Below are 15,212 nucleotides of genomic sequence, written 5' to 3' on the forward strand. Positions count from 1 at the left end.
TGGGTTGGCACTCTGAACAGCTTTTTAGAAATAATCAGATTCACCTTTAAGAGGATTAACTCCTCAGCTGCATCCTCTCTTGCTAATCATTAACACGGAGTTGCACTGATTGGACCCATCATGAAGCGCATTCCAAGTCCTGCAGCCACTGGGTTCATCTCTCCCGTCGCCCCCATGTTTGTTATGTACCACACCATACCACATTATTCTCTGGAGCTATAGAACTGCAGGGATCATATCATACTACTCTGGTTTTGAGCTCCCCAAAGAATGGAACAGCAGTGATTTGTCACGAGGAGAGGGAGGACTCACATGCTACACACAATGTCTACTGACCTGACTGTAGGGTTCATTTATATTCATGCACTAGACCTCATCCAGCAAAGCACTGAAGCATGTGAATAACTATGCACAGGAGCAGTCCCATTGAAGTTAATGGGGTTATTAACATGCTTAAATGCTTTGCTGGATCAGGGCCTAAGCTGCAAGCCTGTGAAGTTACATGGCTTTTCTCTTTTACACCACTAGATCGCCATCCATTTTAAAAGCTGAGCTGAGCACTTGCTTTCATTTTTTCCGTGATGCCTGTCTTCTGCTTGTGAGAGTGCTGGAGCTCAGGCAAAGACAGACTGGAGTGGAATTAAACATCTTGTCAATGATCCTTGGATCCTGAATTTCAGAAGGAATTGGTTACAAATAAACAACACTAAAGCTGAAATAGTATTTCAACAAAAAATGTTTCCTTGTTAAAAAAGTAAAAATAGGTTTCCATTATAGACAATAATAAAAAGCCCAAGACTTTCCAATGACAAGAGTTCTTTATTTCCATACTTCCTAAAGCAGTAAAAATAAACCCAGCCCTACTAGACCAACAATCGATCATGACAAGCAGGGAGCAATTTCTATGGTGTTTATCCGGAGGACCGTCTGTGGCTGCACAATAACTGAAAAAGAATGAAAGAAGAAAAGTAAGATCATGTATTAAAGTATCTTATACACTAAGGCCCGGATTTATAAAGGTATTTAGACGCTGCTGTTCTCAGTGCTGCAATGCCTAACTGATTTAGGAGCCTAAATATCATTTTCAAAAGAGATTTGGGCATTCAGGTATCTAAATTTCCTCAACAATCAAACATGAGAATTAGGCACCTAAATCAGTTAGGCTTTGTGATGCTGAGCACAGCAATGCCTAAATACCTTTAAAAATCTGGACCTAAGGCCATGTCTACACTAGCAGGCTTTTGCTGACATAGTTATGTTGATGCGGGGTGGGATAATGTGCGATCCATGACCCACACAGCGGTGCTGGCAAAAGTCCTACATGTAGACACAGTTATACTGAAACAACTGTGCTTTTATCAGCACAGCTTGTGTCACTTGAGAGAGCTGGAGTGGACTACACCAGCAAAAGTGCAGTTACACATAGGGATAACTATACTGGCAAAGCCTTCTCATGTAGACAGGGCCTGAGCGAAGGTACAAGCATGAATGGTGAGCTCCTGTGAGAGAGTGTCAGGTTTTACTTCTGCCCAATATTTCTACCTCACTGTTTTTTCCTGTTGATAATTCAGGAAGAAATTCTACAAGTGCCTCATTTACATGGGAATCAAGGCCTGGTTCAAGATGCTGTTTAGACTTGTTAATATCTGTGGATAAATATGCAAGATTAGAGCCTGTTGACCAAGAACAGCAACACTTCCTTGTGTTGAAAGCAGTATTTTAAACGGTCTTTTTGGCAATCAGTGTCAGAAAGTGGAGGAAAGAAATAAGATCACTTTGCTCAGAACGGTCAGGACTTGTGTACCTTGCCCATGTTGCTGTGTTGTGAGCCATCAGGGCACTCCTCTGGGCACTGTGTCCCTGTGCTGTGAGATACGAGGGCATTGTGTATGGATCCCATAGCCCTGTGCTGTGTGTCAGCAGAGCATTCCTGTGGGCATTGCGTACCAGGCCCGTGTCCATGCTCTGAGGTCCAAGGACATTGTGTAGTGGGATCATGTCCCTGTGCACTGAGCCAGGAGAGCACTGGGTACTGAGCCCATATCCCTGTGCCATCAGGGCACTCCTGTGGGCAGTGCATACCAGGCCCTTGTCCGTACTCTGAGCTGCAAAGACATAGTGTGCTATGCCTATGTCACTGGGCTCTGAGCCGCGAGGGCATTCCGTACCGATCCTGTGGCCCTAGGCCATGAAGGCAGTGAGAAGTGACGGTGCTATATTCTTTTCATCTTACTTTTCTTCCTTTGATAATTGTGCCTTTTCCAAAATCTCATGTTAATTCTTGGCCAAGATTCTGTTTTCTCGATAACTGTGGCTTCCACACGGACAAGATCTTTCCTTAAAAATAATTTAAAAAAAAAGAAACACAGCGTAACTAATGATGTCCTCCTCTAATCAGTGGGCAGGCTTCCTGGAAGACTATCACAAAGTAATGCATCTTTCTGACAAAACCCTGTCCTGTGGGAACTGCAAGGTCCCCAGCTGCTGAGTAGGTAAATCCATCTCAGCAGTGCCCACTCGCAGGCTCTGCACTGAAGAAACACAGGATTGACTCTGCAAGTCTTATCAGGTAAGTGCCACACTAGTCTGTAGGGCAGTACTTCTCTGCCTCACTGGGAGGGAATTAGAAATGTCTGATGCTGGTAGAGTAACAGTGGAAGTCTGCAATGACACTCGGAGCTGGCAAGCTGTGAATGCCTGCAAGGAAGGGTGATGCACATGGTGCTTTTAAAAAATCTTGTATTTTCCGCTTTCCTTAAAGTATAGTAAACCTTCAATACTGGCCTCAGACTAGTTGACAACTCTTCTACAGGGCTCTTCCTTCGTCAAGACCAAAGCTGTTCCCCCTTCCACAAAGCAGCAGAGACAGCAATCGCTGGCATATTGATTTACAGACTGGAGGATAAATTATTCTAGCATGACGTACCGGAGTATTGAGTTGGTTCTGCTTTGAGCAGGGAGTTGGACTAGATGACCTCATAAGGTCTCTTCCAACCCTAATCTTCTATGATTCTATTCCTAGAGAAGACAATGGATTGTTCACCTGATAAGAGGAGCAGGACTTGATCCTCTGTGTCCAATAATGTGGCTAATAAACCACCGCTCTCTGACTGGTTGTGTGAGCTTGCATGAGTCATTTCATCTCTCTTTCTCCTCCCACCCTTTGTCTGCCTTGTCTATTTACTCCTGGGATTTCAGTCACATTTAGAGGAGAAGTCCAGATATAAATTCAGGACTTCATGCTCTCCTAGATCCAGAATGGATCTCTCACAGACACCTGTGGGAGGCTTGCCAAGAGATTATTAAGGGAAGAATATGGCCTTAAATGTCTTGATTCTGTAACCTATTGCCACAGTTAGCATCACTCAATGATAAAATCTTTCCCATCTTCCCTTCTCCGTGACAGATATTCAGTGCAGCATGGTTCCAAAAGCTCCTGTCTCACATGAGCTGGCATGCAAGGCATTCTCTCTCGAAATGGCAGTGAGTCAGCGAGCAAACACACATGGAATTCAGCACTCAGCAACAGCTCTCACACACATCCTTGGACTCTGGAAGCTACTGAGAGGACAACTATTGATCAAGACCACTGAGGTATGCATCCCCTTTTGGAAGAGCGCCCTGGAATCTTTAACTGCCATCTAGAGAGGCAGACAGAAAGGATGGCAATTTAAGGTCCACACCGAAGAATGAGCTACCTGCCTGAGCAACTGTCCCTCTCTCTCATAACAAATCAGCCTCATTTTAGGGCCAGAAACCCAGGCCAGTGCTTTGGGAAGTTCTGGTTGCAATGAATGGTAGTGGTGGAAGATGCACCTTTTCACAACGCTTTGCTCCAAAACAGCATTAAAAGCTCATTATTGTGCTCCTTTCACTGCCGGAGGACACTTAAAGAACATTTCCCTGACAAATGATTCCGTCTGCACGTAAGGAAAAAAACAACCCTCCAATAAGATACTGAAAGGGCCAAAGGCTTTGAAACATTTGCCATCAGTATTAACATATACCCTTTGGGAATACAATATTTATAAGAGATTCAATTCTTAGAGGCACACATACACACACACACAATCAGCCTATCTGCGTATTCAGCAGCCAGCCACAGGGAACAAATACAGTTTAATATACATGGCTACTGGCCACACCTGAATGAGCTAGAGAACAGAGTGTGACCCAGCGAAAGGGTGTACTCCACAGCTTGCACGATGGTATCCCAATCACAGTTAGTCTCTAGGTGCACGTAACAGCAATGCTAGAAAAGAAACCAGCAAAGGCAAAGAAAAGCAGGGTACAGGGGTATTTTATGAAAATGGCTTCCTATTAGGGAGCTATTCTGCCTGATCCTGCACCCATTGAAGCCAACAGGAAAGCTAGACTCCCGCTTGCCTCACTACTGCAGGATTAGCAAGTCCGTGCACGTAAGCAAGTCCACTAGCACTAACCCTAGCAGCTGTGCTGTGGAATGAAATAATTGACCCTCAGAAGGCAAGATCAGTGAGGACAGAGCGATTCAAACACTAAAATCTGTGGGCCGTTTTAAGCAAATAGTCGTCATGATTTTAAGTAGTGCAGTAATTGGCTACCAGAAGTATGGTGGGCCTTACTTGTGTTCAGCCAGAGGTGTTACACTAGGGAAATATCTATACAGACCTATGTAGAGAACTCTCTTCTCTAGGTGCTGGATACATTCTGTCCTACAGGCATGTGTACTGAGCAACTGTGACACACATACAAGCAGACCTTCCAAAATGCTATTCTTGAGCACGCCCAGGTGCCAAGAAGCAACTTCTGTCTGCAAGTCAAGTTTCAAAGCTATCTGACCCAAGCTGTGTGTCTTACTACAGTGTGAATTTTGCCCTGTGTTGAATCAGTCATTAGTGCTGAATGTCTGAGCTCTTCAGGGAAGGGACTCTCGCTCTCAATAGGCATCTATACAGTGTGGCGCAGAATGAGGCCCAAATCTTGGATCAAGGCCTCTTGGCGCTACAGCAATATAAATAATAAATAGTAATGGCTTATTAAACTTCTCAGCTGTTAGCATTATGCAATCACAGAGGTGAACTCCTGGTGCCCCTGAATTGAATGATAAACTCCCACTGACTTCAGTGGGGCCAGAATTTCCAGATTAGGTTTTTCTAATAAGGAAGAGGAATTCATACAATAACTTCCTATATCCAAGTTGGAGTGAAAGTGCTTGTTACTAAATAATGAATATAATCCATGCAGGGGACGTCCCAGAAGTATCAAGATGCTTACTGATGACAATCTTTATATCACGCCCAGGAGTCTCTCTCCTGACAGGAGGCAGGTGAACGTCAATATGGCTTTTTTGGGGGAAAGAGGCAGTGTGGCACAGTGCCATCTGGCAACCCGGGGTCTGTGGCCTTGGCCAACCTGGGCAAGCAGACAAGAGGAATCCTTGTGTAAAATAGCTGGCTATGTTAATGGAAAGAAATCTGATCAACAGCACCTACGGTCAGAGTAAGCTGAGCTCTTTGCCTAACACATGAACCACCAAGGACGCCGTGTCCCCTTTACTTAGGGTTAAATTACCTTAGGGTGTTTTGCGATGGTTCGGAGCGTAAACACCTCACCGGAAAGCAGTGAAAACACTGCTGTGATTTCTGGGTCACAATCTTTTCCCGTTGCAGCTTTGGGGGTGTACAATACTGTACAAGTTATTAAGCTAAGGAAATGACAACTGCATACCACTTAATATTGCTTTTGCATAGAAATGCTGGACAATAAGTGGTTGCAAAGAACAAGGCAGACCACAGACTTGGCGTTTGGCATAGGCTACTGGGAGTGGGAGGAGAGAGACATTTTGTTTTGTTTGAAGATGTTAAAGGAGTGTCATGTTGGGAGGTATCTGATTTCTACAGAAAATTAAAATGACCATCTGTCTAAAATAGAACAAGTTCCTACCCGCCTCCGAGTCTGATCAGGGAACGCAGTTGAAATGGACTGCACTACGCCGACACTGGCTCAGACATTCACTTATGTGTTGATTTTTAAGCCAATGGAAAACAAAAAGTCTTTGTATTAATCCAAGCTGTTATCTATCCTCCAAAACACTTGTGGCTTAGGGAGAGCAGGGAACTATGCACAAATATTACAGCCCACACCATCTCTAAGAGGCAGTGTTCTGTTTTCCTTTGTCTCATACCACAGTAGTGGGCAGCTTGTATGTATGTCAGTTTCCCCAGAGCCCTAAAAGAGAGGATGGGACACCACACCACACTTCTATTTCACACGCATTTCCTCTCCTCCACTACCTTTAACGCACTGTAACCTAACACTGAAATGCAACAGTTTGGGTGGCAGTCGGTTACACTGCCAAACACTCCCCACTTTTGAGGCACATACAGAGACCAAATGATGGCTCCTTCTCTTCCCTAAAATCTCAGTGGAAGCCCTGTGTTTCAGTGTGTGCCCAAAGGCTAGTGCACAATTATAGCTTTGCCAGGGTACTGTCATGCTGGCAATTAATTAGCAGAGTTGAGGGCACTGCACAGAAAGATCTGCATTACTAGAGGAACATTCCTTTAAGTGGTGCCAAAAACATGGCCTGCTCGAGGTGACTCACAACTTACTCAGAGTCTGCAAAATCTGAGCTTTCATCGCAAGATATTAAGTTTCTAGCCCTACTGGTTTTTTTTGCAAAAAATTTCCCCCAAATGTGAATGCTGGTTCAATTCCTCTGGTGGTAGCACTGTCGGGAGCCCAGAGTACACAAGGCTCCCGTTGTCCCCAGTGTTTCAGGTCTAAAATGCTGGCAGCCACAGAAGCCCTGTCTACTCTAGGGCTCCCAATGCTGCTAGCACTTCTTCAGCTGAACGGACGATAGTGACTGTGCAAATGTTTTACAAATAATCCCTTGGGTAGATGAGGATATGGTTGCAAAGAAAACTGTCCAGCCAAGAACAGAATGTGAATCAATGCAGCGTTGCCTTCCTGATTATGCATGAACACAGCCTGCAATAAAGGCTCTGAGAAGTGTGAGCTCCCTCTTCTCTCAGTTCATATCACTGGGGTGTTAATGCTAAAGCCTAACATTGTCATGCAACACATCAACATTAACTATTTCACTGCTGTTCACTGCAGCAGATGAGACGTGGAAGGGAGTGGGAACAAAGCTGATGGGGAGCCATAGAAACTGAGGGACGCTGCAGGGAGGAAGTAGACAGAGTAGAAAAGAGGAGACACTCAAAGGTCAGGTCTATGCTACACGCTTTTGCCAGCACAGTTGTGTTAGTCAGTGGTGTGATTTGCAACCCCACATAGCTGTGCCAGCAAAAGCCCCAAGTATGGACACAGTTTATACTAGGAAAACCATGCTTTTGCCGGTATATTTTATTTCACCAGGGGGACTGGAATAAGCTATCCCAGCACAAGTGCAGTTTTGCCAGTATAAGCTGCATACACACTAGGAGTGCTTTGCTGGTATAATATGCCTGAAAAGCTATACCAGCAAATCACTCTTGCCTAGACCTCGCCAAGGACAGGAGAGGAAGGAGGATGAGGAAGGAAGGAAGTTTAACTCTAAAGGGAAGTGTATTTACCCAACACGTGATGTTGAATATGACAATAAGGCACTTAAATAATAACAAAAAGTGCGGTTACTACATACAGCACCCAATCTTTCAACCCTTGATCTTTGTGCATATCAACATGTGACATCAGGGAGAGTTCTGCTATGGGCTGAGGAACGTACATACTCTGGGCCATAATTAAAAATGTGATTTGGCCCGGTCCACGGAATGAATTTGCCTCTCCTGCTTAACATATTCTGCCCTGAGAAGCCCCACAGGCATATTTTATATTAAAACATTTGAAGCGAAAAAATATTGCTGTAATCATCAGTCTGTTTCCTATTTTTAGTATGAGTAACAATAATAATGCTTTACAATTCTACCATCTGAAGATCTCAAAGCACATTAGAAACACTGATGAATTTCGTCTTGAGAAGTGGCCTAGGAGATAGACAGAGCCAGGAATAGGAAGTATTCGTCACAAGACCACCCTTCCTCTCTCTGAGAGGAGTGTACAGTCTTTAAGTGTATTTAAGAGTAAGATGCCTCCACGTTGCCCCCAGCAGCAGGCTCTGGACAGAGTGGGATTCACTTCCTCAATCTATTAATACGTTACAGCTTTGTTCCACCCTTAACTATTTTGTTCTGTGTTACTAGAAGAGCAGATTTAGTTCTAGGATTAAAATGAGAGTCACAGATTTAGGGGCCTAATCCCTTTGATGTGTGCACCTAACTCCCTACACATTCTAAGAGAGGTTACACATGCACAACCCCCTCAGCACTGCTTGCAATACGCTGCACAGATTTCTTGTATGTCCCCAGCCCTGGCAGGGCTGAATCTTGAAAACATTTCACTCGGCGGTCAACTGATTTGGAGATAGGTTATTATAAAGTGTGTCTTTCTTACCCTAGAAGTGGCTTTCCAATAAGCGTGAAGTCATCAGCACCAACAAGCAAAACCTGGAGAGATTAAATTATGCACTTGGGTCACTTGTCAGTGGTCGCAATGTAATTGGAAACAGTATTATCGAAACTTTACAAGTATCCTAGAGGCTGGGGTGCTGGAAAATTTGCATTTTTATGAGCTTCAAGCCTCAATCTGCTGCTGAAAAAGAGAGACCTGCCAAGAAACAGACCCATTCAATACACTCTCTCCCAGGCCAGGGCTAGATTTATTCTACCAGAGCGTGTTTTACGAACATTCTATACACTAATCAGAGCCCCTTAACCCTTTGATTCCATCTGCATTTGTAAGACAGTGGAAGAAAAAGGCAGAGAAAAAATTTCCAAGATCTTCATGCCAAGGCCTATGACCATAGCTGCTACGATCACTGGAGTTTTATAGCAGTTGCTATGCACTTCTTAGGGAAATAGCAACATTTTCATTCTTCTTCTCTCTATACTCTCAGATGGGTAATAAACAAATAGATATCCAGGGTAGACTCATGCCATGTACTAGTCCTTTGGTTCAGGGGAATTTAAATTGCCTGCTTAAGTAAGAGAACAGGCAGCATCTGCAGTCAAGACTTGGACAGACTGGGAAGTATTTAAAACACATAGGGTTTTTACAGCCTATTTCTTTTCCCCACTAACTGTACTGCAGCAGTTAAAAGCGATGCACATATAATTGGGGCTTTTGATTTTTGGTTCAGACAGACATTTGTTAGCAAAAACCTGACAGGATTATGGTCTGGATTTACTGGAAGATTAAACATAAATGCCTGACTTTCTTCACCCTGACCCAGATCTTTGCACTCTCAGCAGGCTGCTTGCAATTGTCTATCTCACACAAGGATTCAACAGGCAGCTGCCAGAAAAGGTATCTCGATATTGGGCTTTAAAGCAACAAACTTGTAGACAAGTGGCCTCTTCCATACCCTATTACATTGCAAATAAATGCTTGGCTATGATGAATAAAGATTAATCCAGTGTAGCCTCATTTCATGGTATTTCATCCAAGGTTTGGATTAACGACTCTCTGTGGGGTCATTTAAATGTTAGAAGTGGATTATGTTGGAAATATCTAACCAGGAGCTCACAATTATCCCCTCCATGCCCTCCTCATCCACAGATACAATGAATATCATGGAAGCTTGGGAGAGGAATCTACTCTTATGTCACTTTCGGACATACAGTCTCTTTTGGGCAGATTGCTGCATCAGCTGATTAGTCCCAAAACAATCCCAAAACAACACATTTTTCTTGGGCAGCATGTCTGAGAATGACAACATCCAACAGAGAGATATTTATGACTTTGGACCGAATGGGTAAAGCAAACTGCCTGTCTTCCCACACAGAGCAATTCAGTCTCTCTCTCTTTGGTGTAAATCATGCTAACATTCTCAATATGAGGGTAATTAAAATCACAGCAACACGAAGGCCTTGCAAGTGGCTACAGTTAGAACTGGAGCTTCTGCAGATCGAAGGGGAATATTCAGGACTTCTCTGAAATTGATTTCTGAGTTCTCAGGGAACTTTTTCCCATTTATGATGCCACGCTGGGAAAGCTGGCCTCTATCCATGGCGTTTCTGCTAATGAGCTCAAAGAATAACAACACATCCTTGTGGTTAGCACAGAACTGGTGGGGCTGAGCAGAATAAACATTTTCTAGGGAAACACATCCATGATATGAAACCTTACAGAGGGCTACTGTGGCAGGGGAGAGCAAAGGGACACCAGTTTCCCATAATCCGTTGTTTATTTATTTTTATAAACAGCCAGCTCCCTCTTCCAGCCCTCAGCGCAATCTTAAATACCACCACATTCACCAACCCCGCTGAGTCAGTTTTATTGCCTTCCATACGGGTGAGTGAAGTTTTCTTGACTTGTTGGTCAGGAAGGGGGACCCCTAGGGTTTTATGAAACAATGAAGCTGGCACAGTGAACAGTAAGTAGGTGGCTCGGATCATTTGGTCAGTGACCTCTTGCTTCAATAAATGAATAGAGGTCAACAGCTTTTCCCCAAGGATGAAATAGATATACCGGTACTTTCCCCTCAATTGCATTAGCTGAGGCAGCCCGGAGAAAGAACCAAAGCCACAGTGGGCTGCGTGGGTGGGGAATAAAGTCTCACGTCCGTCACAAACAATAGCTGACATAAGGCGGGCTGGGAGTTCTTGAGTTAATGTATATAATCCTGAACATCAGGAGGGTTTTACCTTCTCCAGTCGGATTTGGTCTCCACATTCAGCTGGCAGCACGTTTTCCATTAAAATCAAATCTTCACTGGTTACCTTCCATTGCTTACTGGCAAAGTGAACCACAGCAAAGAGCCTTCCGTACTGCCCAGTGGCAATCATCTCATTCACCTTTTGCACGACCTCTGTTAACAAATGGTGAGTTAATGAGTAAATCAGGGATAGGCCACAGTGAGAAAAACCAGCAGAAAAGGCTAGTTGTTCAACACCAACACATTTTGTCCCTGCCACCTTCCCACAGACACCATTATCTCAGTAGTGGTCTTACTTAGGGTTGCAGGGATTGGCTGAACAGTGATGATGTTTCATAAGCGTGCACCATATCTCCCTTCTTGAAAGACTGAAGTCTCGTCTACATTTGGATTTTAGCTGCTGGACTGGCTGAACCCATACAACCTCCTAATGTAGACCGGATTTACACTGGTGCAGCTTATATCGGACTGCTGAAGTCTGAAACATTTGTTTAGACACTACTGGAATGCCCTATCTCGCAGATCCAAAGTGTTCCATAAGAGAGTGCCTCACTCTGCCTTCAGTGCATCCCGCAGGGTACAGGAGCCATCCCTTAGATCCTGAAAACCTTACAAAATTCACGAGGGCTGAAGGAGGGCTCCAGTGTACTTTGTAAGGTACAAAGAGCTCTGCAAATTGAGCAGGAATTGGGGCTCCACTGTACTTGCAAAGCCCAAGCTTCAGATCTTGTGTATTTCACAAAGCAAACAGGGACCCTTCCTCAGTTCCTTACTGTACACTTCCCAGAGAAGTTATCCATGCATGCATGTGCACTGCAGCCTTCCTTAGCTATGCAAAATGTTCCACACAAGCAAAGCACACCATTTTTTAAAGTCATAACTCAGTCAAATCAAACTCTGTCTTTATGGGAACACTCAAAGGCACTTCCTAATGAGGGTTATTTCCCTGTCAAATTTCAACTTTCTACCCTCAGGCCTTTCAGCTCTCAAGCTGCTCAGAAAATGAGTATTTTTTATAATAAAGGAAAAGTATATTCTCCCCCGCCTTGTGCTCAAAAATAACTGACATAATTTTACTCAGAATTTAAACAAAAATCCCATTTCAGAAAGAAATGAAGCATGGAATGTTTTACCCCAAAAGACACACACACAAAAGTTATGAGCAACTGAAAACGGGAAGCGAGATGGAAACTATTATGCAACCTTAATCACAGAAGTCAGTGCCACTCCCACTACAATTAAGGTAGGAGCTTATGTTATGGTCAGAATGCATTGCACATAGGAACAAACCAACTGTCCATGTGGTCTAGTATCCTTTGATTCACAGTTATTAATGCTGGATGCTTCAGAGACGGAAGTGTGATCCCCATCTCCTTTTCATTATGACCTCAACTGCACTTTGTGATATTGTTGGGAAAAAAAGTGTCGTGCCTCAAGATCATGAACAGCTTATTCCATTATGGTCAAATATCCTTGTGGCCAAAATTTTCAAACCTATGTGCCTTAAGTTAGGCTCCTAAATCCCTACTTAGGCTCCTAAATAAAAGTAGGCTGATTTACAGTAACGCACAATGTGACACTACACCCCATCTTTGTCATAGTAATATTATGATGATATGATTTTGGCATAATTATGCTGCATTTTATACAAGATGGGTCGTGTAAGGTGTCATTGGAAAAGTTATGATTTGCCGGATATGATTATCCTATTTGTGTGCATTTTTGTGTGCATTTTTGTATTTGAAGTTATAAATATTGACTATGTATCTGTATTTCAAATGTGGTTACACCTGAGTGACATCCACTAGGCAAAATGCTTCCAGCCTAGGTAGCTGGTTGTGAAGGGCTTATTCAGGGTAATGAGCCGTTAGAAAAAACAATAGGCCTTAGGAGAAGCTCATCCCCCACCTGGTGAGCTTTCCTGAGAACGCGCCAGACAGCCTGTAATTAACGGCTGCCAGGGCATGTGACTAGACCCCATGACTCTGGACTCCATTTTGGGTTCCTGTATTTTTCCACAAACTGGTCTGGCAACCAAGTTTGAAACAAAGGGTTCCTGCCCTATGGAAGGCTATATAAGGCAGGCAGTGACATCATCTATTGTTCTTTACTCCCCCATAACTCAACACCTGAGAGAATCTCTGAAAGAAAAGGACTTGGAATGGGGGTGGGGAGCCCAAGCTACAAAGCAAGTGCAGCTTGTGCCTTGAGAAGCTGCAAGCCTGCTTGTATCATCAGTCAGGGTGAGAAATTGCTGATTCATATCCAATCTCTCTAGTATCTTAGGCTTGGTTTGCAGTTTTGTTTATTTACTAGGTAATCTGCTTTGATCTGTGTGCTATCACTTATAATCTATCTTTTTGTAGTTAATAAACTTGTTCTCTGTTTTAATCTAAACCAGTGTGCCTTTGACTGAAGTGTCTGGGGAAAATCCCAGCTTGGTTACCACAAGTGTGCATATTCCTCTCCACACTGAGGGAGAGGTGAACTGAGTAATAAGTTCATACTGGCCAGGGTTTTGACCACAGCAGGACTGTACAGTTCTGGGGTCTTAGGCTGGGGAGGTGGGGGTTATTTTGGCTGCAGCCTCCCTACTGTTGGTTCATGCAGTGGCTGGCCAAAGCAACTGCAGCTGGGTGTGACCCTGCCTGTGAGAATGCTGGCGGGAGCGTAGGACTCAGAACGGTCTAAAGCTTGTCACAGCACCAAGGTGTGAGAGGGAGCCCAGGTTGGTGAGTCAGAGGGCTCAGTGATACCCCAGTTCCAAGTGGCACCCCGTCACACACAGTACTAGCATCTCCCATTGAAGTCAGTGGGATTTGTACGTGCTACTTATATTCAGAAGCCTAACTTCAGACCTTTATATTTGAAAATTTTGGCCTATAATCTTATCTGAGCTGAAACGACTGCAGTTTCATGATCGGATCCTTAAAAAAGGAAATTCACATCAACCAATGCTGCCATTTTATCGTTAATAGTCATCTGCATGTTTGCAGTACAGGGAGTGATCTTACATAAAAATATCTGTGACCATTTCCAGGCACAACAGAGGGAAAAATTGGCAGGTAGAACTCAAATGCTCTGATAGATGTGAGTTGAAGTCAGAGCTGTAACATTCTGAGCTTGCTCTGGATGAGCAAGCCAGTTGCTTTGGGAAGAGGCCTCCTGGACACGTTGTATGGAATGACACAAAACCATGAATATCTATGAGGTGATGAAGCCTGGAAATTACAGTGGCTCAAAGGCAGAGCCCTGTGCAAATCAGACCCAATGGAAGATTTGACACATTTTACCGAACAGTTCAATACTTATTTCCCCCAGTGTGGATATTAAAAATTTATGATTCACTGTATCAACAAATAGTACTTGCGGGACAAACACTTTTCTTCATTACATTAATTTGTCACCTGAGCAATAGTGAGTGGCGCAGTGAGCAGAATGAAAACAATCCAGAAAAGGAGGACTGGAGCTGAAGGCCCTTTTTCAAGTAGCTGATTATCCATGCAGTTATTTATTGATATTTTATCCCTCCACTGCTGAGTGAACATACATTAAATGCAGCATCCCATTAAGTTAACTGGCCTCAGTAAACAGCGCAACAGCTCCCTTCTCCACAATATGCTCGGTGGAATGAGACACAAACCTGAAGAAGTCTGAGAAGAACAAAACCCCGCTCAAAAGATCAAAGATGTGCTGCCTTACAATCTTTCAGACTGCCAATAATAGGATGGAAGTAGTGATGCCGGGCTCTGCAGCTGGAGACCTTTACCTGCATGGTACTTTGCCTCTTCTAGTGGATCTGGCAGTTTAACTTCGGGCCATGGGGGTGAGGACAATGATGTTTTGGCAATAATTCTGTCAAAAATAAGGTGAGAGTCAGCTATTACAAATACTTATTACCATGAGACCCAAAACATTCACAAAGATGAGAGTCAATAGCACAGGCACATAAAATTCCTACATGGAGGGAGAGTGACAAGCAGGGCTGCTCTGCCATCTGCGGAGTGGAGGCAAAAGCTCAGGCGTTCCGGCTCTCTTCCTGACACAGCTCACTTATCAGTGCTCAGGGCCACTGAAGTCAATCAGAAACTTTCCAGCCAATGGGCTTTGGAGCAGCCCCAGCCCCTGAGCGCGTTACAGAAGTTTTGGTTACTGATTCTCCCCACTCCAGTGTTATGTACGATGGTCAGGGGATGTCTCACTAGATGAAGCAAGAAAAACAGCCTCTTCCCATAAGAGTCAGGATAAAACTTGCTACAGTAAGAGGGCTTTTGATGGAGCAAAATTCCCATTCCTATCACCCCATACTCTTCGTTCAGCTCCCATCACTGCAACTGAGCAGCTGCCTCAAGAAAGACCATATTAAAAGCAGGCCCAGTAATGAAATACATTGAGGCATTCTGACGATTAGGAACCACTAGGCACTTTTCAAAGGTGTTGAAATTGCAGCCTGTTTGAAGAGATTGTTTAACCACACGCTGAAAAAGCTTTGTCTTGCTTCAGAGCTAGT

General features: G+C 43.9%; 1 protein-coding gene across 1 annotated transcript in view; it reads right to left on the reverse strand.

Moving 5' to 3' along the window:
* Nucleotides 1-799: 799 nt before the first annotated feature.
* Nucleotides 800-15,212, reverse strand: part of MRPL21 (mitochondrial ribosomal protein L21) — a 28,993-nt gene continuing 14,580 nt past the window's right edge. Inside the window, exons 3-7 of the mRNA XM_045014105.1 lie at nt 14,472-14,557; nt 10,692-10,855; nt 8,440-8,492; nt 2,234-2,337; nt 800-944 (exon numbers count right to left, since the gene is read on the reverse strand). Of these exons, the coding sequence (XP_044870040.1) occupies nt 880-944; nt 2,234-2,337; nt 8,440-8,492; nt 10,692-10,855; nt 14,472-14,557 (472 nt within the window). The 3' untranslated portion in view covers nt 800-879. The remainder of the gene's footprint in view (nt 945-2,233; nt 2,338-8,439; nt 8,493-10,691; nt 10,856-14,471; nt 14,558-15,212) is intronic.

This window comes from Mauremys mutica, chromosome 4 (genome assembly GCF_020497125.1).
Source record: "Mauremys mutica isolate MM-2020 ecotype Southern chromosome 4, ASM2049712v1, whole genome shotgun sequence".
Lineage (NCBI taxonomy): Eukaryota > Metazoa > Chordata > Testudines > Geoemydidae > Mauremys > Mauremys mutica.